General features: G+C 40.3%; 1 protein-coding gene across 15 annotated transcripts in view; it reads right to left on the bottom strand.

Moving 5' to 3' along the window:
* Positions 1-27105, bottom strand: part of ESRRG (estrogen related receptor gamma) — a 549261-nt gene that overhangs the window by 119043 nt on the left and 403113 nt on the right. For all 15 annotated transcript variants that reach the window (XM_033099785.1, XM_033099783.1, XM_033099793.1 and 12 more), the window contains one exon: positions 24146-24262. In XM_033099785.1, coding sequence (XP_032955676.1) covers positions 24146-24262 — 117 coding nt within the window. The remainder of the gene's footprint in view (positions 1-24145; positions 24263-27105) is intronic.

Here is a 27105-nt window from a genome sequence, read left to right on the forward strand (position 1 = left end):
GGAAATCCCTTTGGCCCCAAGTACCATTCTTTTTTATTCACGAATTTCCTGGCCATTTATAATCCTTCCTCGCTCCCCACTTCTCTCTACCTCTAGCTTACCATGCATCTCACCCCTGAGTTCCCTTCCTGTGCTTTGTGGGTACATTGCATCTGGTTCTGACTTTGTCAGATGCCAAGTCAGCTTGTCAACACGTCCACTCCTGCTTCATTCTACTTCTATTCTGTTTCTTCTAGTGGGATGTGGTGTCTGCTTTAAAAAAAAAAAAAAAAAAAAAGTACTAACTCTATTTTGCTGTGAAGGTCAAGAAATAAACATAGGATGCAATATCTACATAAAGGTATGAAATGTTTTACCTTGGTTAGAAAACTTAAGTCCCATTTCCCAAATACCTGGACATAAACCTAGAAGTCTGGCAACATGGTTATTTGAAGAAAGTGGAAATGTATTCAACCCAATAATAGCATAAGCATTGTGCTTTATAAGGGCTATTCTGTCAAGAGATAAAAGACAGACAAGTGATTATTTTCTCTGTTATGGAAGCTTCATTAACACGGTCCTATTAAATATAAATTATTATTCTATAATTGTGAAAAAGGTCTAGATATCATTAATAATTTTTTTCTCTGTTTTTATTTAATGAATTTATTGGGGTGACATTGGTTAGTAAAATTATATCAGTTTCAAGGGTGTATTTCCATAATATATCATCTATATATTGCATGGTGGGTCCATCACCCGAGTCAGTTCTCCTTTCATCACCGGATATTGACCTCCTTTTCCCTCTTCTACCAAAACTTTTTTTTTGTCCTCTTATATTGGGTGATAAAGTCTAAACTATTAGGAAACGGAAGCTATTTCTTTGCTTTGCTTTCTTATATTTATAGAATACAAGGTGTGCTTAGAATCACATGAAAATTAATTTCCTGACAAGGGCATGGATATGGCTCTCTGGAAAACATATTCTATATTCCTCTGTGAGGATAATTATTCTCCCATATTCATGGAAAATGGACTATACAGTATACCTAGAGCCTGATGGTATATTTCCTTCTGATGAACCCTGATTAATCTGCGTATAATAGTCTCATGCTTAGAACAATGTTTTTTTTGGTGTTGGAAAGGATCTCAGAGTCTAGAGCCACAAAGTTAATTTCGTGCCCTTTCTATGTTCATCGTGGACACTCTGTTTGTGAATACAAACAACTCTGTTGAGCCTGACAGGATCAAATCTTCAAGACTCAAGCTAACAGCCAATTGGGAGTGGGCTCCCTATGGTCTTACTTCTGGAGCTGAGAAGCACATGAATGAACATGGCCTAATTATTACCATCATGTGAATAAAAATCCCTATTTTTGAATTTGATCGGGAAGAGAAAGGTCACAGAAACAAACTGGAAAGAAAAATGAAAAAAAAAAAATTCTTTCTGAAAATGACAGCAAGTCTAGGCCTACCCATCCTCGTGCCAACACCACTGGCTCATTCATTCATTCATTCCTTCATTCATTCATTCCCCAAGCTGTAGCCACAGTATTCTCCCTAAAACATAAATCTACCCCTACCCAAAACAAGAAAGGACAAGACATTCAAACATCCTCATGAACCTCAGGCAAAGCCTACAGTCCTGAATTGGATTTCAAGTCCTGTGCTACCAAGTCCCTGACGCCATCCTCATCACGATGAGCCTGACTCTTTGATCCCATGATCCTTCAGTCACACTGAACAACATTCACTCCCTCAAAGGGACAAAACTGTCTCAACGCCTCTGAGCTTTAGTATGAACTGACCTCTCCACTTGGACCTCTGCTGTCCTCCTTGCCTCCCTCCACCCCGTGCTCTTTCTTCTGGTATCACTTTGCAACATCGCTTCCTTCAAAACTCAAGGTAGCATGGAAGCACCCCTCCAATGGGATCCCATGCCACCTTGCTGCCACTAACACTCCTTCCCACCATCAACCAGACAGTGAGTTCCTTCAACTCTCCTTCACTGTTCACCCTCATCACCGAGAAAAAATACTGCTTGGAACAATGGAGGTAGTTAACATACATTTGTTGAATGTGTCAATGAATAAACCATGGAATGATCCTAAGATCCCAGGGGATCACTGGCACAGAAAATGAGGAGCTGACAATGGATAGTTCAGGGTTCAATTTTTTAAAACATAAAAATAAGAAGGGAAATTTCCCCCCGCCCCAAAAGCAATGTGTGGATGCCAAATAATGTTGCGGGTTGGGTGCATGTGGAGGAATTGAGTGCCGTGAGAAGCAAACTGAAGACACGGTTAGTGAGTGAAGTCACAATGGGAGAATGCTGGAAAGGTAAGTGAAATTTCCCTACTGGACTTATTAGCTCTAATATCTAAGTCACTCCCTGGGGAGAATTGGGCTCTTCTATGAGAATGCTAACTTTTCTTCATGGGAGCAAAGTCTCATCAGGTGTGTACATGCCACAGGACACCAAATGGCAGAGGAGAATAAATGTCCCTCGCCTGGGTTCCTGACGTGTCTCACCACCGAGAAGCGGTAAGACTCAGGCACTGAACAGAACAGGGATCGGTAGACAGAATTATGCGAAACGTATGAAGAGAAATACCCTTGCTTTATGCAAAGGTTGCAATGTGATGATGTTGTTTTAAGTGCCTTTGGAGTGGAGACTTAGGGAAAATATCAAGTCTTGCCCACATTCACAGGGTTCAAAGTCAGGAAAAAAAGCCAGTTGACATTACCTGTGGTTGTCTACTGCCGGCTTCAAACACTGCTAGAATAACATTACCTGAGATAATCTAGTGAGTTAATTCACTTGTAAAAACAAACAAACAAACAGAAACAAAAATGAAAAACAAAAGCCACCCATACCCACAAAAATGAAAACTCTTGACACCACCGTGAGAAGCCAAATCCTGGGGGAGCAGTGAAGTCACTGGAAACACTGGGGAAATAATCACTGTTAATCATCTATTGTTTTTTTACCATGAAGTCTGAAGGAGACGACAGACAAACAGGAGGGCTGCCATGAAAAACTATGTGCTTCACGGCAGCCACACTTCCAAATTTTGGTGTGTAAATCATCAAATTCTTCCCTTTTCTGTGATCAGAGAGGCTTCGATGTACTAAATCACAATCACAGATCATCAGCTTGAATTAGTTTTCCCTCCCAACACAGAATACTCACTGAATTATAGTAAGACTTTGCCAGTCCTGTGTATCTGCTCATCAAACCTCATGTTAGCATTTTTTTTCCTAAACAACTGTTAGGAAAACTAAGACACACACACACACACACACACACACACACACACACACAATTAAATCTTATAGGCAAAGCCTTCTACCTCTGCCAAATTTCAGCTGGGAACACAATTTTATGGCCAGCTAATCAACCTGCTGAAAATAGGGGTTGATAATGGAAACCCTCCCGAGTCCTTAACTATAGTATGCACGGCTATAATAAAAAGAATTAATGCAGTCAATTTGTACTACTGTTCTCGGAACAAAAAACCCTATTTCAACCACAGTCTTTTCAACAGCTGATTGGCAGGCCTGTCCATTTCCCCTCTGCAGTGTTGTCAGGACTCTTCAACATGATAATGAGCCTGTCACCATATTCAAATAGCCCTGTGACAGCAAGTTTTGTGAGTGTGACGTCCACGGCAAAGGGTCTGTCAAAAAGCACCTTTCAGGAAATGAAAAGAGAATGCTTTCCTGATGATAAACCTAATTTCTCCATAGATAAAAGAGTGAGATTTTTCATCAGATTTTATCAGTGTTGTGTTGCATTTATCTCTTCAAATGTTCCTGTTTTCTTTCTTGCTCTTTTTTTTTAATATACATAAATTTAGATTTGGCAGCGATGGGGGTGAAAAACAAAATGATGATGAGACACACGTTCTGTTCGAGGAAGCTGAGTCCATCAGGTTACCACGGAGGGAAAATGGGGAAAAAAAGGAAAAAACACGCAAAGAAAAAAACCCTAATGCTTTTTCTATCACATTAAAAAGAGCCAAGAAGAGAGGGAGGCTAACTTGTTACTAACTTGTCTCAGAAACTTCCAAGTTCTGCTCTCCAGTTCTGTACGCTTCATGCACGGAGGCCACTAGCTTCCCCCAAAACACCCACAGGTAGTGGCTGTTTGAACTCTCTCCAGGAAGTCACACCCTCCGTGCACCAGAAAATCTGTGACTTGCGAACATGTAGCGAAACAGCCACTACTTAACATCGGAGGGTTCTGTTATCTTAGTACACTGTGTCGGTTGGTTGTCTGAATGCTGGGAAAATGGGTTTTCAACCCATTTCAACACATTAAAGAATTTTGTGTGTAACTAAGATGTTAAAAAGTACTATTGTAAAGGGGAAAAAATAGTTTCTTTTCAGGTATGAAGAGCTGTTTTATAAAAAGCCCAAGTTTTCTAGATCATTAACTCTGCTCCCTACCCACCCCACGTAGATAAAAAGCTCAATGTGTTCCTTTGAAAAAAAAAAAACACATAAAAAACCACACATCTAATTTAGGTATTTTCTCCAGAGTACATGTACATGTGTGTACATGTACGTGTGTAAGTATATGTATGTGTATATAAAATGCATATTACATACCATGCATATGCAGTATAGGTGTATATAAAAGGCATGTACCATACATATGCATATGTATATGTGTACATATAATATTATACTGTGTAGAAGTGTACATGTATAATATGTACAGGCACACACGTGTGCACACACAGTGGAAAGAATGTCAAAGTGTTACTTTCCATGAATGTTAGTATCTCAGACTTTAATAAAATTCACACATGTGTGTACCCAAGGAAAACTGGGAAGCTCTCTGGCTTTGAGTGGAAGAGGTGGAAAGAGGTTCGGATGACAAAGCAGGGGGACGGGAAGCCAGCAGAGAACTGTCATTGTCTCTCTCCTGAGGTGTACTGAATACCACCTCCACCACAAAAACACATGCAAGAGGTCCCGAAGTCTTCTAAGAAAGAAAGCCTATGTAGAAATGTAAATTCAAATGCCTACTTTATCTCAGGCTGTGTGACGATAAAAGAACCTTATGTGTTGGAAAGCACAGATAATATATAATTTAATTCATTAATATTCCTATATTAAACTATACCCAAACATTTTTAAAAGGTATTAGGAAACACATACAACCTCAGTCTGAGTAGCCTGATTTCCTCTGACGGCTTCACTGATTCAAGTCACTGATTCAAGTCACTGATTCAAGTCCCATTTTTAAAGCAGTATTTCCTCTAGTCCCCTGATGTCACGGTAACTTATGTTCTACATGTGATGACAGCATTTGAGAAGTCTTTTCACTGTTCAAACGCAGGAGAATCTCTGCAATGCTCATTCAGTCAACTTCAAATAAACACAGTCCTAGTTATATTTCATTTTGGTTGGGGTCTGGAGATGCCAAAAGGGCCAATTCATTAAAGAAAATGATAATGTCATGTGTTTGTATGTATCACGTGTATAAAGCTGGCATTACTAGAGAGCTCTCTTAATTAAAAATTAGGACATTTTAGTGGAGTGGAGGGGATCTCAATCAATCTTTGCAATAGAGGTTATTCTAAATATACCAGGAAGGATTACAACGAAAAACACAAGAGTTATTTCTTAAAGCATGATTCACCTTAACAATTAATGAAGCTGAAATTATTTAAGAGTTTCTAGTTTGTTTGGGTTTTTTTTGTTGTTTTTTTTTTAATTCCAGAGAAAGAAAAGCAAGCAAAGGGGGGAAAGCAGTGTCAGGGGTAGAGGAGGATTGGGGCCTCCCAATATGGGTAAATCCAACCCATGAAAGAAGATAAAAGTAACTAATTAAGGATCAGCAATAAATTTGACTGATTTTAAGTTTGTCAGCTGGAGGGAACTATTATGAAGCCAATAAATAGAGCTGTAGACAGCTGGCTTTGTGCAATTCCCGGCTCCTTTGCCTAAATGTTTAAACCCTTGATTTATTTGGGATTTACAAAAAAAAAAAAAAAAAAAAATGAAATCTCACACGAAGCTATCCCCAACACACAAAGCAAATTCCAGAATCTTGAAGACTTTCATTGTCTCGGAAAGTCATTGTCACCACCCTAATCCCCTCATTAAAGCTGAAGAAATGCTGGGATGGCATTAAAATGAATGCAAACCATTTGCAGCAATCTCCGGCGCACACCACCTCCAAATGAAGGCAGGCACATTGCATAATCCAGGCAGCAAGAGCTCCTGACAGGTGGATGATTTATGCTCGTAGTCAGAAGAATCGGAGGGCCTGCGGAGGAGACAGCATGAGCCAGGCGGTGGCGAGACAGATGCTCTCAGTGGGCTTGCAGGGGCTGGCAGGCTCCAGCTAGTTCAGGTGCAACCTGGACACTCGAGTGCTAAACTCCTACCGCCTAGATTCCAACACTCCGACGTGCCATTTGCAATCTTATATGCAATGTACACAGTGAATAAACTGTCACCTCCAGGCAAGCACTGGATGCATCGTCCGCACACGTCTTGCACACACAGATGTCATGGATACGTGCCCCGGCACAGAAGTGAAAGCAGACCCACTTTTTTTTTTTTTTTTTTTTTTTTTTTGGTCAAAAGCGTATTATAATACAGATGTAAAGGTTATGGAGTTCAAGGATCTTGGGTCCTGAAAATATGTAGTCCAGGTAAGTGGAGAGTGACAAGATTCCCTAACAATTGGATCGATGCTAAAGATTGCACTCTGGGATTAGGAGGAACACACCTCAGCAGAAAACCGACATTCCTGTCAATTATATTAATTATTTTTCAGATACATGACATGCTTTCATGACATTTTATTCTGAAAAGGCATTTGAATATTTGAGAAGGAAATGAATAAGGGAGGGATAAAAGGACGGCTCCCTAAAGCGTTGAACTGCTTTGAAATCAATCCGTACAATAGTGTGTTGTGTTGTGTTTTTTTTTCAGAATTTCTCTCAATAGCCCCAAACAATAACAATCTGGCGAAGATGACGGTATTGGTTAAAAGGGTAGATAAACCTAATTACGGCTATTGATGACAAATTACTGCTACTCCGATCTCTAACAAAAGGTATTAGCCAGCATTTGACTGGTCAGCAGTAAACCACCAATGGACGAAGAAATTTGCTCCATGGAGCTACACAGATCACTGTTTTCCTGCTCAGCCCAGTATCTCTGAGGCACAGAGCTTGGGGCATCAGCAAAGAGCATAAGCATCGAAATGTACAAACTTCAGGTTATCTTGGAGGAAGGCAACTGTTCCTTTCACCCCCTAGTGCTGCAGGGTCAAAGGTAAACAACTGCCAATGAGCCTTAAAGACACAGGCACCCTTTAATTAGAGACCAGTATTCAAAGGTTTGTAAATTCCCAAGAAGCCACTTTGCAAAGCAAGTGTTCTGTTCTTTTTTTGGGGGGGGGAAGGGAGTGCGGGGGGGGGGGGAGCGGGAGGAGGTAGGCCGTGGGCTTTTTCAACTACACCCCACAAAAAGGAATTTTTAGAAGAACAAAATGGAATACCCCGTAAATCATTCAAAATGCCTCCAGACTTTACAGCTCTCCCTAGAGAAAAAAACTCAAATAATTTGAAGTCTTCACAAACTGTATCCAAATCCTTTTTCTAACTTCATTAAGCTCCAGTGCTTAAAAATCGTTCATAGCAAGTACTTTAATTAGAGATGAGCCAGAGCAGGAAAAGCTCGCGAGGCACTGTGTCCACCCAGTCACCAGACAGCCCAGTGGGGAGAAGTCTCCTTCTCAACCACGATCGGAGTAAAGGGACAAACCCGGGGCCAATCCATTTCCTCCATCCCATAAGACATTGGGGGTGTGGGTGGGTGGGCTACAGAGAGGGGTTCAAACAGCATCCTGGCCTCTTCACTATTCTGCCCATTTACCAATGTCTGCACAGAGAAAGACTAGAAAAGGTGTTACAGAAAGCAAGTTTTTTTGAGATGCAGAGAACTAAGTCATCTGTGCTGTGTAAGCCTAGTTTCCCTTTTTGTTTCCCTGCCTTTCTCTTTCAGCCCACCTTTCCTCTTGGCATTCTGTTTCTCTCCTGGCCAAACCTTCCAACCCTGGGACTAAAACCACTGCCGCAGAACTGCAGGAGAAGGTACAAAGCAGCATTAAAGTGCATGGGTGCCGTACAGAACTCAGATGCCGCCACCGATTTGATGTTCTGCAGCCAATCCTGGGTGGAAAGGGGGTGACTAAAGGGAAAAGAAGGAGACGCAAGAACAATTGCCACACAGAAGTAATGTGTACTCTCTACTTCTTGGCTGGAATAATGGCTTTGAGACAGAACTTGAGAAGACAAGCAAAGCACTCCAGGTTCCAAGTCACCTGCAACAACTTTAAACCCAAGTTGATTGGCGACCTAAAAACAAAAAACCTAAAATAGAACAATGTTTACGGGATCATGTAGTTGTTAAAACTTCTAGGTGGGGGTAGAAGCTTTTTCTTCACTTGTGACGCATCACACTGTTTACCCGGAAAAACCAGAAGTGCATGAACACGTTCGCATATACAAAAGGAACTGTAGGGGCCGCAAGTTACGCTTTGGAAAACGTTAGCAATGATCTAGCTGAGAAGGGAGTCCATAGAGTCAAGGTTATTTGTTGCTGGTCCATGACAGACTTTCCTGCTGCCCCCACCCCCCATCCTCACAGCCCATGGAGGGGTCTCTGTAATTTTGGCAGGTTCTGCTGACCCTGCCTGTCACCTTCAGCTCTCCTGAGCACAGGAGAGGGTCTTAGGCTGGAGTCACACAGAGCTTGATCGGGGACCTCTGACCCCAGCGAGTCATAAAGAGCAGCAGCGTGAGGACAAGCCAGGCCTGCTGTGAACACAGCACTCGGTCATTTTGGAGGGAAAAAAAATTCCAGCAAGATGACATTTGAGACCAAGCAGAGCTGATATGTTTTAGGTTTTAGCGAGGCAGTGTCCTGAACACCTGGACAACAAAATCGTAGCGACAATGGTAGTGACGGTGGCTCACATTTACTGAGGGCTCATCCCTGTCAGGCATCGTGCAACGTATTTTGAATCCTTTATCTAATTCAATCCTCACAGCAAATTCTGTAGGGCAGGCATAATTAGTATCACCATCTCTACTTCATAGATGAAGAAACAGAGGCAACAGACAGTAAGAAATGTGCTAGTAACTGGCAACTGAACAGTAACTGAGAGCTACCTATTTAACAAGCTCCACGATCTCAATCTGCTATACCGAACAGTGTGTTGATAATACAATTCCACATGCACTGTCTTTAGTTTGCAAATATACTAAGCCCATGCTTTTGTAAGATATCACACTACCTACTGGAATTTTGCAATGTCAGAGGAAACTAACAATTGATACTTTTTTTCCTCCACTTCCCACAGGCCAGATTTTTTTTTTTTTAAGCTATCCAGCCAGGAAGAAAAATAAAAGTAAAAATTTAATACAAGCATCAGGTACAGGTGCCTTAGCACTTCACGTCACAAGACTCTGTGTCAGGGATCTCTCTTCCTGTGATGGAAAGGAGACAGTTGTAAAACCCCACCACTGAGCCACTAACCTCAGCTTCCCTGGCCCATTAGCTGTTTTCCGATGTGCAAATGATTCTGGTCTCCCAGGATTTTCTCAGAGTTCAACTGACTCCAGTACTATCTCCCTCTGGGTTTCCAGTTAAAATCAATGCATTAACTGAGGCTGCTAGAGTCTGCAATTGCAAGTTACGAAAGAAAGGTGAGGAAGAGGAGAATCGCTAGCTTTCTAAACCTGGGAAGTTTCAAAGAGGCCAGTTCCTGAGTGACATTCAAATAGCATTACTTGTAAGAGCTGGGGGAGGCCGGGGGAATGGAGGTGCTCTTGCTACCTCAAGAAAACTTTTGATAGGTTTTCTTTTCTGGAGCACATGACTAAATCAAAATGCGTGAGATGACCAGGAGAGCCGCTAACATTGCTGAGGCACATGGTATGTGAATTGAATTTCTGTTCCTTTTACTTTGTCACCGTTAGTGAAGCTTCATTTTCCTACACTGTCCCCTCCAGATCCTAACTAATGACTTCTGCGGAGACCTCCAAACATATACAGAATCGCTGAGAAATACATTGGTTCACAGACCGCAAATTTGTACCTGTGGACTGCAGAGCATGAAAGTGATGCTACAAATTGAAAATGAAATCATCGGACAATGACCTGGACCGCCTCTTGAGGACAGGTGCTGGGCATTGGCCGTCTGTTCTGCTAAACAATAACCTCTGACCATCTATATGGAAGGGGTGCTGCTCAGAAATATGAGTAGCTTCAACATTATTCAAACCATTTCTAAGGAAAAATAGAAATACTCTCTATAGACATTTTAAGAAACACTATTGTGGTCCCATGGAGAAAAGTATTTTCAGAAATCAGAAAACATCCTGGTGATATCCTAACCCTCTCGTTTTAGAGCATGTACCCCAAAGAATGATTCTGGAATTCTAACAGCTCCAGCACCAAAAGCATTCTCTCAAATCAAGGTCTCTTTGCTCACAAAAGGAAGTAACAGCAGAGACCAGTGGCTTCCATGTGACAGAAATTATATTTTTCCTCGTGACACTCTGATAAGATTAACTAATGAAGAAGAGAACCAAAAGACTTCATTATGAATATCGGTACAGCATGCGGGTTTCCAAGTCTGAGAAACACAGATCAAATCCCGGCTTTACCATTTACTAGTTGTCTGATCCGAAGGAAGTTATTTATACAAGATTTTTGGTTTGTTTTTCTGTTTTAAATAGGTCATAGTTTTCTGACTTCTAGTCACTAACTTATCAAATGTCTCTAGAAGATAGATAAAAAAACAATGTCATTTCTCATATTTTTTATTCTTTTTGACTCAGGATACACCAGTTGTTATATTGTCGGGTATTCAACATAAATTTAATACAACATGACTTCTGAAATACACTTCTGTCATAGTCACACATATGTATATAAAGGAAAAATGCAGAAATAATATATGCATTGTTTCTAAAATCTTATTTATGACAAAATTATTCCTGTACTTAAGTTTTCGTAATGTAACTAAAAGCCCACTAAAGTAGGCTAAAACAAAGAAAGAAAATCAGTTATACTTTATTAAATACCTACTATTAGATCATAATTATGCTAAGTGTCATGGAGAACTAAAAAATAAACAAACGCAGCCCCTGTTCTCAAGTTCTTTATGCTTTTCTCTGTGAGACCTACTAAGTGAGTAATAGAATACTAAAATTTAACACTAACATTTAATATTTTCTGAGTACTTATTGTTTTCAGGGCATGGTACCAAGAGTATTATATCATTTACCTTATTTGAAACTCAAAACAACCCTCTGAAGTCATCATTACAAGCCCCGTTTTACAGATAAGGCCTAGAAAGGATAAAGTAACTGGCTTGAGATAACACAGCTAACACAGTAAGTAATACAGTTTGAAAAGAACCCAGATTCTACCCCTGCACTGTCCAGCCGTCACCAGCCACATGGGGGCTATTTAACTAAAATGAAAAATTCAATTCTTCAGTTGTATTACACATATTTCAATGAATATTCACAGACTCCATCAGGTCTGAGAGACCAAGCTTTGTATCTTTACACTCTACTTCCCTCTGTGGAAAACATGACGTTAAAACGCTAAATTGTATGAAACAATATAAATGCTAGTGAAATTCAGAAGCGGAGAGGGGATGTATATAATTGTAAGTAATGAGGTTTATGATAAACTCGATGAGCGCAGACTCTTGTCTGTCACGTTCACTTTTAAGCTCCAGTACTTAATACAGTGAGTGTAATGGAGCCATGTCTCCAAAACTATTCATTGAATGGATAGATAAAGAGTGAATGAATGCATGTTTGGAGATGGGCTTGATGAATACACATCATTTTGGATCCGCACGTAGCTATAAATAGCTCCATAAGGAATAACCTGACCCCAACTTGAGATATTCTAAAGAACAAGGTGTATTTCTCCGAGAGCCGATAAAAATATTTATGCAGATTAGACCATAGCATTTCCTTCCAAATATTTCCAAATTATGCATGAATTGATAATAACCTAAGACTGGCTAAGGTCAGAGTAATTGCCATTTAATTGGCTTCAAACATACTAATAATTATGATAATGTTGATATGAAGAGACTTAATAGGTCTGGAGATAAATGTCTAAGAGAGCAGAGAGGTGACTCCATGAGAAGTGGGGGTGGGGCGGAGACCATTATGGAGATTATAAGCTTGGGAGTCACCAAATGGCTACTCACGACAGTCGGGAAGTAACTTTGCTTTTTAGGGGGAATTTTGGAACGACAGGAGCAACACAAGTTTTTAAAAAGGGGCAAGGGGTGAGGATGGGAAGAAGAGGAAAAGAAAGTTGTGGGCCCCAAAAAGTTATATGTGAGGGGAACATTTCGTTGAGGGAAATTAACTGGACAGTCCGGAGAGGTGCCACTAAACAAGGGCTCAGGTGGCCTCAAGGAAAACACTTCGAGCTGAGAACTGAGAAGCTGACCAGGCAAAACGGACTGAACTTCCTAAGGAGGTGACATGCTAACTGGACCTGAGACACAGAACTGGAAATTAGTACAGATCGAGGTAGAAACACATGCTAAGTTATACGAGGAATGGTGAATTATCTCAGTCATGCATATTCTACTCCTTAAATTCCCCACGTCCCCAATATACTTGAACACTCTAATAAAAGAGTCCAGGCATCTTAAAATTATGATGACACAGCCTGTGTAGAACCGACGTGAGGGCTGAAAATGTAAAAGTTGAGAAAAATAGGGAAGGGAGTATGATCTTAGCTACACATAATCTTTGGAGAAACAGGTTAACCAAAGGGCAATTGCTAACATACCCTCCCTTTGGGTTTTGCCACGGGTCCCATTTATTCACCCCAGTCATCTACAAAAGAAGAGGCTGTCACAGTGGGGGCTTTAAAACGCTAGATACACTCACATTTCCGTCGAAGATCTCTATGACGCTTCCGGCTTCCCAAACCATTTCCATGTCATGCTCTTTTAATGGCATGATTCACAGTCATGTCAACTTTAAAAAGCATTTAAGCTGAAGTGGGGTAAAAACAAACTTATGACGTGGAGAATCCGCTGAGGGCCCACAATTGTTGAGCCCAGGCTGTGCAGTGTACCTGGGTATCACGGCTGAGTAGGCGTGGCAGGGCCCTGATATTTGTTGTAGGAGCCACAAAGCCACAATGGCTCTCAAAAAACACAATCTGCCATTCACTTAAGGCTGGTTTGCCAGGAAGCCCAAGGATGGACTCCCCACCAGTACCAGGAGGCTCAGGGAATTTGGCGAGCACCAGGCACCTCAGCCTTCTGCCAGCTAATTGGCTTTGGGGAAGCCGCTGACCTACTCTCCACTGAGTGGCTTTTGTGAACCTGGAATCCGGCCTGCCTCTCATCATTGATCAACCTTGGCCCAGCCAGCTGGCTTGTTCCTTTGCAGACAGCTTGCCTTAGGGAAGCTGGTTGGTGGCTCGACAACCTACTAAGCAAGAGAGAGACAAAACTACCGAACAGTCTCTCAAGAAATGGCCAGCGCTCGGTTTGCTTTGAGGGAGAGTTAGGAATGAACAAAACCATGCATGCTACCTGATACAGTATAGATAGAGTAGAACGCTGCAGAGCCTTACCTAAAAGGCAACTAACAAATTAGGAATGGTGCACTTCATTAAAATGTATACCAGAATTCCTTTACATTAAATTTAAGCACAATGGCATAAACATCAATGCCGCGTTGATATATGTGTGCACTGGTGAAAAGGAGCAAAAATCTGTTGTCTGGAGGCCCATGGAAAAAAATTCCACATCAGAGTCCTATGTGGCTGGGGGAGACCCCCTCCTCCCTCACCACTCACCGTGGTGTCACTGGACTTTCAGCGGATGAACAAATGTTGAAGCAGGTTTCCCCCCTGGGGGCAAAATCCATTGGGGATTTTTTTATAATCCAAAAGGAATAAAAATTTGTAGCGTATTAGATAACTGCTGGCTTCCTATTTGAAGTTCACAAATGGAAATGACAATTGGGGACAGCCAAATACATGATTAACTTTTAACAGTATTCCAATTAAAGCAAGAGGAAGAGAGCTAAAAGAACTATTTCTTATAATTTCAATCCTTCCGTCCTTTCCAACACAAATGCAGCAAGGGTAGATTTCTCCAGGTCAAATGATTCTTGGTGCTTCAACTGGTAAGTTCGCATGAGAGAATCTCTCCACTTCGTTTCTAATGTAATTGTTAATTTTGAATATTATATAACTGTAAAATCGCCCCAGAGGAACAGGCAGACGTCACAGGGAGTAAGAGCCACATGGATGACATACAGAATCACGGGCAAATCTTTAAAACATTAGTACCTCAACTTTCCCCACTTATAAAACAGATAAGGTTGTAACATGTTAGCAGGACACGATGGCCAGATCCTCAAAACAACTGAGGCACACGATGCTCAAAGTCAGTGAATCAAATCCTCTCCTCTGTGCAAAAGCAAAACTTGCAAGGAATTTGGTTCTAAAGTTCACTTTCTAAAAACTGGAACCAGAAGAGTCAAACTATACCACAAGGCAAAAGGTGCCTCTGTGCTCTAATTTAGACTCAAATAAGATGTCATCCACTGTTTCACAAAAACACAGACCCCTGAAATCGGGTTCCCAGGAACAGCACGGCTCGAGTGTTGCTAATGTTTATTCACACAGTTTATAACTGGGAAGTTATTCCAAAGTTTACGCTGGGAGCCCAAGAATCTCAGAGTTGGAAGTCGCCATAAAAGATATTCTAGTCTCACCCCCACCTGATACTTGGATGTGCTCTTAACATCTGTCACACTGATGGGAAACTTACTGCCTTCCAACACAGTTCATCCTATTTCTGACAGTAAGTGAAAAACTCAAAATAATGCCATGAGGCCTGGTTAAAAAAAAAAAAAAGAAGAAGAAGAAGAAGAAGCAAAACAGAAAAAATACAAAAACAAAACATGGTTTACTTAAGTAATCTTTTAAGAGCTCAAGATCTCATAATACCCATGGCCTCTGAAGAATCCCAAGCTAAATATATACTGGATTATTTCTACAGTTCACAAAGAAAAACTATATTAAACAAATACAGAGCACAGGCCTGCTAGAAAATCCAGACCCCATCATATACACCACTATGAGAACTTTGGCAAGTAACATCATCTCTGTAAACCTCCATTACCTCTGTGAAATGGGGAAATACTCACCTCTGCAGGTGGGGGGGCGGGGGGGTAACTGCAAGGATTAGCAAAAAAATAAAAATCCAACTAAAGTACATAGCCTAATACATATTAAGCTCTCAAAGATATGTGTTATTACCTTTACCTGCAAAATCTTTGCTCATCATTTCGAGAAAGATTATTCAAATTTCATATCAACAAAGCATGACCCGTTCCCCCCCCCAACAAAAACAAAAAAAAACACCAGCTCGTAATGCAGTATCTGTACATGAAATAACTTTTTGGGGCACCTTAAAAATATTCCCCAGTGGCATAATGTCAAGTCTGAGCTCACAAAGAAGGTGCTCTTTCTATTGCTTATATTGCAACTTGCGAATTTTGTTTAATACTCTGCATTAATGAGAGAGCTTCTTGGGATAATATTACAACAGAGAGTGCAAGAAATACCAGTGAGGTCAATGCAGTTCTATTAACTGTCATCTAACACAGAAATATTTTCCTTGAATACCATTAAAGCTTTCTCCTTTTCTTTGTTCTGCTTTTTGAAGGCAGTAAGAACCCAAATTTCCCTACCAATAATTTCTGTTTTCGACTTGGCAGCATAATGATATTAGACTTGAGAAAAAAAAAAAAATCACCTTGGCAATGTTTTCTTCAGAGGTTTTCACAAAAGATATTTTGTTAGGATGACTTGTACTAAGCAGGTTCTTTAAGTAAGCAAAAACACAGCTGCTTGTTACTAAATGACCTGAGTAGCTTTATATTTTTTTTTAAAGAGAACCTACCTAGAAAATGCTACACCCTTTAAACGAACATTTTATTAAAATAGAAGCTAGGAAACAGAAGGGTAATTAGACAAGTAAGTTGCTCTTCGCTTCTCCTGCTGATAGGCTAAACCCAGAGGATTCTCAGAGTCCCACCGCCATATATAAATCAAGACACAAGCGGTGGATGCAGCAAAAACAGTTCTGGGATAATTTTTCTTTAGATCCTGGGGGCTCAAGACAACTGATTGGAGAGATGTAATAGCAGCTAAATGAATAAATCTGCACTGCCTCATATATAATTTCTCCTCGACTTATGACGAAATTATGCCCTGATCAACCCACTTTAAGTTGAAAATATCATTTGTCGAAAATGCTTTTACTACACTTCACCTACTGAACATCGCAGCTTAGCCTAGCCCACCTGAAACGTGCTCAGAACACTCACAGTAACCGACAGTTGGGCAGAATCATCTCATGCAATGAATACACTGCAGAATATCAGGGGCTGACCCTTGTGAGCTCGTTGCAACTGCCCAGCAAGCATCACAACAGAGGATTGTACTGCATAACGCTCGACAGGGAATAGATCGAAATTCAAACTATGGTTTCTACACAATGTGCATCACTTTTGTACCATCGTAGAGTGGAAAAATCGTAAGTCGAACCATCCTAAATTAGGGACCTCCTATACATGTATATACAGAGGGTGCCAAAAAATGTATACACATTTTAAGAAAGGAAAAAACTATTAAAATGGAAATACTCAATAGATACCGATAACCAAAGATGAATACAAGTCACGTTTGACTTCTGCAATGACAAGAGGTGCTCAAAGTGGTTCCCGTCAGTGTCCAGACACTTCTGATGATGGCGAACTGCTCTTGAGCCACATTGACCAAAGTGTCTGCTTGTATACATTCTTTTGGCACCCCTGGTATGTACATACACACACACACACACACACACACACACACACACACACACACAGTCGCCTCTCTAAACTTAAAGGTAGAAATAGGAAATATACCTTATGGATAGTGATGAGATAGCTTAGAATCAGTGGGGCCTCTGGACAAAGAATCCTCTAAGGTAGAAGAAGAGGACTTACTACCATCACTGGACGTCCCCCATTTCTTCCACCCAAAGATTTCTAAGCACTATGTTAACACTATTAATCCCTGAGGCAGAGCAAAAGGCAAGGACCTTCCATTCTAGAGAGACTGGCATTCCATGATGGATGTTAGATGATGTGCCAGACCATTTGAGCAGGGCATAGGCGACATGCCCTTTCTCAAATATGGGAGATCCACCAAGGAATGAAAATAAGAGATCCTTTGAGACCCTCGTAGTGTTTCAGGTTAACTTCTTTCCCAGGGACCTACCCAGAGACAACACTAACTCAGCTTGACCAAAATGAATAGACCCAAACGTATTGCTCTACGCAGGGTCATAAACCTTGCCGTCCTGAGCTCCATAGCTCCTGAGACACGATGTCTCTCCAGTTCACAAGGAGCCCAGCACTCCAGCCTGCTCAGTTATCCTACAGAGACCTTTCCTCAACTGTCCCCCCCATTATCCGTATCCTCAGTGGCCTCATCAAACCCCAGGTGAGACACTTGGTTTCCTGACATCAGAATCCTAAGCAAAGTCCCATCTTTACGAATGTCACTCACACATATACCTTAGGCTGTTTATTGCTCTGATAAACAGAGCAATTGCTCTGACCCCTAAACTCTGCTCCTTCCTGATTGCACCAGGGCTCTCCCATTTCCTCCCCCCTCCAATGAATATTCTGGGCCACCGCTGGCCTGCTGTGCTGAGACTGGGCATATGACCCAAGACTGGAGCAGGTCAGACCCCTTGTTGGGCCCAGGCTGTGACGCAGCTTGATAGAGATGCAGGATGAGCCTGGGAAGATGACACGGCCAACTTTAAATCCCACTCCCACTTTATCTGCAACAGGTCAAAGGGTGAACCAGTGACACGTTTGAAACCTTGGGTTCCTCATCTGATTAATGAGACTCTAACACCCGGGGTCCCACTTTCCTCTACTGGGTTAGGTGTTAAGTGAATGAAACCTGAATATCCTGTGCCCTTTCTACCTTGAATGGCCATTTACGCCAAATGCCGGTTCCCGTTTATCCTCAAGAGGAACGCTCACAATTCTCCCATCCATTTAACTGCCTACCTGGAATCTGCATGCTTGTAGTTTTCAGACTTTTAAAGAGCACAGGGAAATACTGAGCCTCTCTGTAGTAGAAGCTTACTTTCAAGGTGTCAAATCAAATGTAGTTATCAACAACACACATAACTAAGTTATTTATTTCATTTGTTTCAATGAATCACTTCCCCCAGAGGACACATTTAGAAGGTATTTAAAATTTTATAAACTCACTCTTCTCTCCTACTTATGTCAGCCATTTTCTTTAAAAAATGTCACAACAAAATTTCCAATAAATCTGACTAGCAGTAATTTCGTAATCTCTGATGAGATTTCAGATGTCCCTAGAAATGAAACTCTACTGACTACTCTTCAATACACTGACAAGAAATGGCAGGGATTGTGAGGAAATATAGAGAAAAAGTTTCTCAAACACAGGCAAAAATGCCTAATTAAGAATTCAGTTCCTAAGTATTTAAATATCTATTCATTGTTCTACTGTTCCTTCAACTATCACTTCTATTAACTTTGACAAAAATAACACGCTTCCTGTTTTTTTTCTAGAAAGATGAAAGAATTATTTAGTTAAGCAAAATTTACAAAACAGCACAATTCAGTAGCCATGTCTGTCAAACAATAGTTGCATTGTACTTCCAACCTCACAGATATTAACACCACCATTATCATAATTTTAAGTATTTTCATGTCATATACTGATGTACTATTTCTCTAGAAATAATATGGTTTTTAATAAAACTTATACTAGAATAGAAGGGGTGAGAAAGAATCTAGGCTAATTGCTCCCCTGTACATATGGATATGGAAACAGAGTTGAATGAATGGAGCTGCCCCAAATCACAAGCTAGTTAGGGGGTGGAAATCAGAATTAAAAGCTAAAGCACAGTATTTTGCCAGACACCTGGGGGAAAGCTCAGTTAATATTTATTGAGCTGCACTCAAACTTATTTCCAGCCTCTCATTTTTTCCCACTATGCCATAGCAAAATTTCCTCACTAAAACTTAATGTATCTATGAGGCTAATAGAATTCTTATAATTTTTTTCTTGCGCATTTTAAAAGGTGTGCGATTTGTCCATTTTCTTTGGTAGACAAAGGAATGAATTCTCCTTTCTGAATGTGGACCAGTAATTAAAAGCATTCTTCACCTGTAAAGTCCGTGGTAAAAACTTCTGCTTGGGTCGAAATCCCTTTTTCCCTTTTTATATTATTGTCTCTTTGCTTCACTTCACTTAAGATTAGATATTAAGGATTACATTTCCTCATGAAATTCCTGAGAAAAGTTTCACCTACTGATGTGCTTCTATGAAAAGTTTGGGAAGGAAACTTCAGGTCATTGATACTGCCAAAGGATAACCGATTTTGCATGAATTTGTGTTAGTCCAGCAGGTCAATATGCTATATGGTATCTGAATTCTAGCTTGCGGTGCCAGTCACTAATCCCATGCCAGACCCTGTGTCTGTATTAGCACTCTTGGTTTTCACCAACACCTCACAACAGAAGTTCTATCATCAGTCCCATATTTATAAACAAACAGGCTGAGTCTTGGAGGTAACACAACTTGCCTCAGGACCAGGAAGTGGTAGAACCTGGGCTTACCTCTAGGTCCACCTGACCCTAAAACTTCACCTGTCCTCTCTGTAGCAATGTTGATCTGGCCGTTATGCTAAGCCACATGCACACGTAACCTGCGGCATCTTATTGGATATTCACAACACATGATTTGCAAATACCATTACTGCAACCACCATTTTATAAATGATGAAACTGAAGTTTAGGAAGGTTAAGTCACCATTTTTTTTTTTTTAAGGCCTAGTTACACACATTTTTGGCATGAAATGACAAAACTGGTCCTCCACACTTGGGCATACGGGCTGGGCTGGCTGGGGAAAGTCATGGTGAGCATAAATGTGGGGTCTTATTCTCATCTGCAAGAGTAAAAGAAAAATACTTGAGCTGCCAAGGTGAAGCCCATCAGAGCAATAAACAGCAAAAAGCCCTTCCATCCTTTGATCAGTGAATTCTATACCTAAATAAAGATTGCTTTCATAAAATGTCTCTGTTTGCCACTGACAGAGAGAAAACTGAACAAGTATGTCCTGTAGTAGCCTTTAAATAACCAAGGACAGAGATCAAAATAAAAATAAATCCTGACCAGATTTATAGGTGTACCTTGATTAGGTTTTGTTGTGTTTCCCTTCAAATAAGCAATACCTACAAAAATGAAAGGGGAATGTTGAGACCAGATATGTTGTAATAGATGGGTTTTCTGTGACATACAGTATGGTAGAACGCCGAAAAAATAATGCTGGACCATCATCCATGAAGATCACCAGCTCCCTCCCCCAAAAGGGGGGATTTCTCAGGATGCAGAATTGGCTTGAACAAACTACTTGGCTTTGAACAAACTATCATTTTTTAAGTGTGCTTCTTGAAGTGTTATTATATTGTGGTCTTGTTTTTTCTCTCCACACAACTGTTTCATTGCTTCGACTGGTAACAATTTCTGGATTCAATACCTCTAATGTTAAAATCAAAGATCGTTCATTCAGACATGATTTTGGTGCGGGCTTATGAGAAGGCATATCTGATAAGAATTTAATCATGCACAATGTGACTTATATAATTGTTTACCCACTAAGCCATCACTGTCCTTTTACACCCCACGTCATTAATAGAAATGGCGGTCAATAAAACTAAGGCGTGCAATTTAAGAATAACAGCCTCATTTTTCTATCAAGTACTCTCTTAATAAAAACTTCTTCATTTCCCTCAGGAAGCACTTTATCTAAGATGCATATTTGGCGAGTTGAACAACAATACCTGTTAAAGGAAAGAAGGGTCCCATCAAAGCTGTTGAAATCTGATTTCATTGCAGATTCTAGAACTAATGTTGTTTTTTGTTTAAATAGATTTTGTCTGTCAATTTCCAGACCTGCTGTGCCATCAGCCTGTATGGACTGCTGTGGTCAACACGGGGGTTATAGTAGCAAATTTTATTATGGACTGGTAATTGAATTGAACAGGTTTACATTTGAATAGATTTACTACATCATGATCTCTGACATACTGCATGGGACTAAAATCCCTTTCCATCCATAAAGATACATTTAAGACAGTATCATTCTCTCCAGGCTGAGGAGGCAGGTCTTGAGCCAAGGAGACGGCCGAACATAATTGTGCATTTATATGCAGGGTGTAATGCTATATTTCACTGCATTTTTTTAAGTACAAAAGAAAAAGACTATTCTATATTTTTCTCATAACCATTCTATCCATTCTCTTTGGAAGGAGGGGGTTTAGAGAACTGATATTTTCCCACCTACGTGGGCATAAGGGGTAAAGGAAAATAAATTATTATATGAGTATATCAGCCACAGCAGCAATTCCCTTGAAAACAGGCCCTCGAAGGGCTTGATAACAGCAACTGGAGAGGTGTGAATTATAGATAAGCACTGTCCCATTTACTTTCACCAACAATGTTTAATTAAACACAGTTCACACCTCTTCAGTCACTCCGTCCACCTTTCAACATTGCTCCTGCTTGAAAACCACAATGGTGAAAATTATTTAGGGGAAAAGCACTTTTTTTCCCCTATGTCCTCCTTCAACCTGGAGGGGCAAACAGTTGAGTAAATTACAGTAGTAAAATCAAATTGATCAAAAAATTCTGTCTATCTGGAAATGGAGACACAGTCCAATGTATTCCAGTTTTTGAAAATAAAATCCAAATCTAAGACACCTCAATTCAAAGTGTTAATTAATATATTACTGTTTATAACATTGTTGAAAAACTTGGTTTGCTTTTGGAAAATGCTGATTCCTAACTCCCAACTCGTAAGCCTTTTTAAATGAGCATCAATTTATTTTGAGTCTGAATAGCTCAATTAAGTAGCAATATAAAGACCAAGAGTTAACTGTCAATCATTCAACGTTATATAGTGAAATGTGTTTTGTTTGTTACTCTGCTATAGGGCTTAAGGGAATTACTAAGATAATGTCTTTCATCACAAAAAAGTAAGCTGTCACCATCCTCCTAACTAAAACTCTGTCATGTGGGCGGGGTTTTTATTGTGGGGTTTCTATTTGCATGTGTTCCTTTGCAAAACTGTCCTTTTGGCATTTTCATATAAGCTCTCTCTACAAGAGCACCTATATCTGTTTTTTCACTGTTTCATCACTGGGTCTAATAGCACCTAGCACATGGGAGAAGCTTAATAAATATTTAGCAAATGGATATAACTATAAACCATGTTAACTGTGAAAAATCCTAACAGGACCAAAGGTTACATGGGGGGGGAGGGAAGTACACATCCCCCATCCTAATTTGTATTCACCAGTGTAACATTGTCACCAATCTTTATCTGTACACCACTGGAGTATCTATCACCTTCTACTGTTCTTTCTCCTTTCTTTCTCTACCTATATAATGTAAGTTATTAAAATATATGTTTTTATAAAAATTTTAGTGTTACTTGGCTACAATGTATCTTGGCTATCTTTTCTGAAGGCTTTCATTACAAAGTTATACACTTGTTTTTTAATAGCTTTTTTCAAGTTGAAGATGAGAAACATTTAAGCATCTTTGTTCCTAGTCAAGGGAAGAGTTAGTTCTCAGGAGACAAGACAGAAATCCAGCATGAAGTCCATGGACCCAAATATCCTCTGGTCCACTCATCTTCCTATAACATTGTTCACAGAAAAAATCTTGGAATAAGAACAAACAAGGAAATATTATAAGACTGGTAAAGCTACACCTAACTGAAGCTCTCGTTCATTCTTGGGGAACACACTCGGATCCATTTGGATATATAAGTTAAAAAAAAAAAAAATAGCCATCTCCAGTAACAATACAAGATACAACTCATAGGCGAAAGCTAGGATCAAGGAATATTCTATGACTTAATAGAAGCTAACCAATTTAAACATTAATTTACCCAATTTTCTTTCAGGCTTCAATGATTACATTTTCATTTTATCAATTTTTAGAATTATCGTATTTATTTTAAACTCTGGCAAATTTTCTGAAGAAAAGGAAAAAGTGAAATTTAAATGCAGTACGTGAATTGCACATCTATGAAAGCACACACGTACAAAGATATGTTAAAAACAAACAAACAAACTAAATCTAGGGCTCCCAACAAAATGAACAATTGTTCTCTCTCTAAGCTAAAATGTTAGTTTCACTAGACATGCTGAGATACACAAATATTTCAGGGCCTTTGATACGGATGAAACAACTGAATGAATTCCATAACCTGACTATTTGGGTTCAGTTCCCAGCTACGAGTATGTGAGTTTTTAGACAATATGTTTAACACAGAATACATGTTCATGGTCATTACTTTGTGTTTGTTGCTGTCATTCCCAACTGAAATCAATAATTTTAGTATCATTATTCCAAGCTCTTTATAATAGAAAATAAGTCCAAAAGATAAGATTAGAAACGAAAGAAAGAATGCTTGAAATCTAAGATTAAGAAAAAGAAAACGGTAACTATAACAAGTGATAGATATATTAAGTAGCTACATGTGGCAATTATTTTACAAAATATATGTGTATCAAAACAGTAACTCATGCACGTTAAATATATACTTTGTCAATCCTACCTCAATAAAGATGGGGGAACTATTTCTCTGTGAACTTAATAATGAGACAAAATGCAAAATGACAGAAACAGTAACAGCCTGGTTGCCCATCCTCCACCTTCCGGAAATTACACAGGTGAAAAGAACCAGAACTGCTTAAACACACCTGGTGGGTTTAGTTGCACATCAGACATATCCTACCTTGTGCCTTCCTGTGGGTGTCAGGCAGTTAGCCAAGGGGGTACCAGCAAGTTCAGTCGTAAAGAAGGAGCATTCTGCCATCAGATTCAGGGCACTTACTGGGACCCCATTCTTTCCTGGATTGTCTGACACGTTTGGAACTCCCTGTGCACCCCGTCCCCCATTCCCAACCTAAAACACAGGGCTATGAGCAAGGGGCCTTACCTTCCTTCAGCATGCCCACTTTTAAACACTTCATGAAACGGCAAGCCTGGCAGGATTTACGTCTGCGCTTTGTGATTTCACATTCGTTCGTGGCAGGACAGCTATATTCTATGTTACCTATAACACAGAGGTGGAAAAAAGGAAGCCGTTAGATGTGCAAGACCCAGGAAATATTAGCATCCCAAAGGCAATGCCGACTCTGTGATTCCGAACCCCTCGCCCCAAAACGTCACATGGGACTCATGAGAATGTCACAAGTGTCACAAAGCTGGATGCTCTGCTACAACCAACGAAGAAGCTGCATTACACGAGAAGAGAACTAGAGACACTCTACAAAAGATTCCATTTAAAATGAGCCTTTACATTATGCTAAGTGAAATCAGTCAGATGGCAAAAGACAAATACCATATGATCTCACTTATATGTCTTATGTAAAGAACTGAATACATGAGCAAAGTCAAAAGAAATAGTCCGGGAGATACAGAGGAACTACTGACGGTCGCCAGAAGGGAGGAGGGTAGGGATGAGGGAGAAGGGTAGGGATTAGGCAGCATACGCTGATAACCACAGTGTTGCCACAAGGATATGAAAGACAGTGTGGGGAATAGAACCAATAATGTTGTAAAGATTGTGTAGGGTGTCAGCTGGGCACATGTCTTATTAGGGACACCTCTTCATGGATGGTGTAGAAGCTTGACTACTGCACTGCACACCTGAAGCTGAAGCTGAATGATACTGTATGTCAACTGTAATTTAATATATATATATATAGTCACAGGATACGGAGAATAGCATAAGGAATAGAGTCAATGGAATTGTAATAGATATGTACGATGCCAGAGGGGCCACAGATTGGGGGATGGGGGTGACCACTTTGTGAGGGGTATAAATGTTTAACGATTGCATTGTTTTGTACACCTGAAACTAATAAAAAATAAAATATAAACAAACAAACAAATACAATAAGCCTTTAAAACGTGATGCTTAGAACACCCAGGCAATGTCTTCCAGCATCTGAAGATCCAAGAGAAATTTCGAAGCAGGCGATTTCCAGAAAAACACACACATTAAAACTGTATTCTTGTACCATCGAGCCTGGGTTTCTTCTGGCTCCTGATGCTGGGATGCATCACGCTTGTTGTCTTTCTGACACGGAACAGCATAATCTTCACCGTGAAAAATGATTGTTGAGCTCATGTGGGACCTTGCAGAAAGCTCCGAAAGGGCAGCGACTTAAATTCCATGGTTTTTGGCTGCAACACTAACCACAGTCTTACAAAAACAATTGTACGCTTGGTAAATGCTTCTTATTGGTGAACGGTCATCACCACCACCATCATCACCATCATCACCAGGTTTGTTATACCACTTGTATAACGCGTTCGGAACACTCAAGTTCCAAGGAAGTGTTTTAAATAACAATAAACCAATGCGAACATTACATTTTGATTTTAGAGGTTATATCCCTGACGGTAGTACCCACACATTTGAAATGTTAGGGAGAGAGAAGAAGATCCAAACTGTAACTTGATTTTTTTTCCCCCCCAATTAGTGGCAATGACAGCATGCGGGATGTGCCCTGGGCCTGCCTACAGCTTTGTAAAGAAGCTGCCTTTAAAATAAAGCCTCTCTCCCCATCAGCTCTGTCACACAGGGCTTGAAGGTCTTCTGTTCCTCCCGAACCCTTTTCCCTTGTGATTAAGTGTATTAGTATCTTAATGAAAATGCATTCTGTTTATTGCCCTCCTGGGAAAGGGGAGGTCATCACACCAAATGCATAAATTGTCATCAGAGACGGTCCGAGCATAATTGCAATTTTGCTGCTGTGTGTTTGCCATAGTCAGGGTCCGTCCTAGTCCCCTGCAACATGCGCAGATTCCAGTAATTAGCATAGAGTCTGCCTGGGACCCCGGCATTGATGAAATATTTCAGAGTTAATCACACTTTGTAAACACCGATTTATATTGACTACCTTTCTCCAGACTGATGTCTCCTCAGTAAATATCACATTAGTGGGTTGCAGGATTGTACCAGTTCAGCTGCTCAGCAACTGCTAATTCAACAGGAAGTAATACCTAACCACTTATAGCTACTGAAAGTTGGTTAAGTATGCCGTTATAACTGAAGATAAGCCTATCAAAATTGTTTGACTAAATCAGCCTTCTAATTCAGGGCGTTTACAATAATAAAAGCAACTACTTTGCAACGGAAGGGGTGAAATATTAAGAATAATATTAACTGCATCAACAGAAGCACACACCGTCACCTTCCTCAGAGACATTACTGATGCTATATTCATAGAAAACCGAGGAAAAGGCAAAGGAACCAGACTGGCTGGGTCATGTCTGAGAATAAACGGATTTAGAATATGAACTTTAGATACATCATGTTTCACTGCCGAGTTTCTTTAACTATCACCGAAAATTTATTTTGCATCGAGAGAGTGTTGCTAGTAATTTCCTAGGGGTTAATTAGTACTCCACTACCAGATCTTTCCATCTACCTGGCTCTCCCTAGACTTATTTAAAAAGCAACCCAGGTCTCTGCTTTCTTGGAAAGAGCTGAACAATGACTAGTGAGGATGAAAAATAAAAAATAAATAAAACAAAATAAATGTTTTCCAGCCAGCATTTCTTCCCTTTTGTGTACCTGAAACGTCAGTATGGCTTGTTCACTTTCCAATAGCGAAGCATGAGCACCAGTCCGACACTTGAACCCAGTGCTGGAAACTTCCACCGAAATGCCCCACCATTCCCCACCCCCAAATAATCATCTTCCTTTCAAATTAGTTCCTCTTCCTCTTTGAAAGTTATATCCTCATCCTTCACAATAGCGTACTTCCGACAGGAACCTGAACCAGGCCATGTGTGAGCTCACACCCAGCCTATGGCAGTTCTCTCCTCGCTGGGTATTTTGCCTCTGTTCTGCCCCGCTCTAATCCATGCTGCATACCACAATCA

The sequence above is a fragment of the Rhinolophus ferrumequinum genome, chromosome 27, assembly GCF_004115265.2.
Source record: "Rhinolophus ferrumequinum isolate MPI-CBG mRhiFer1 chromosome 27, mRhiFer1_v1.p, whole genome shotgun sequence".
Classification (NCBI taxonomy): Eukaryota; Metazoa; Chordata; class Mammalia; order Chiroptera; family Rhinolophidae; genus Rhinolophus; species Rhinolophus ferrumequinum.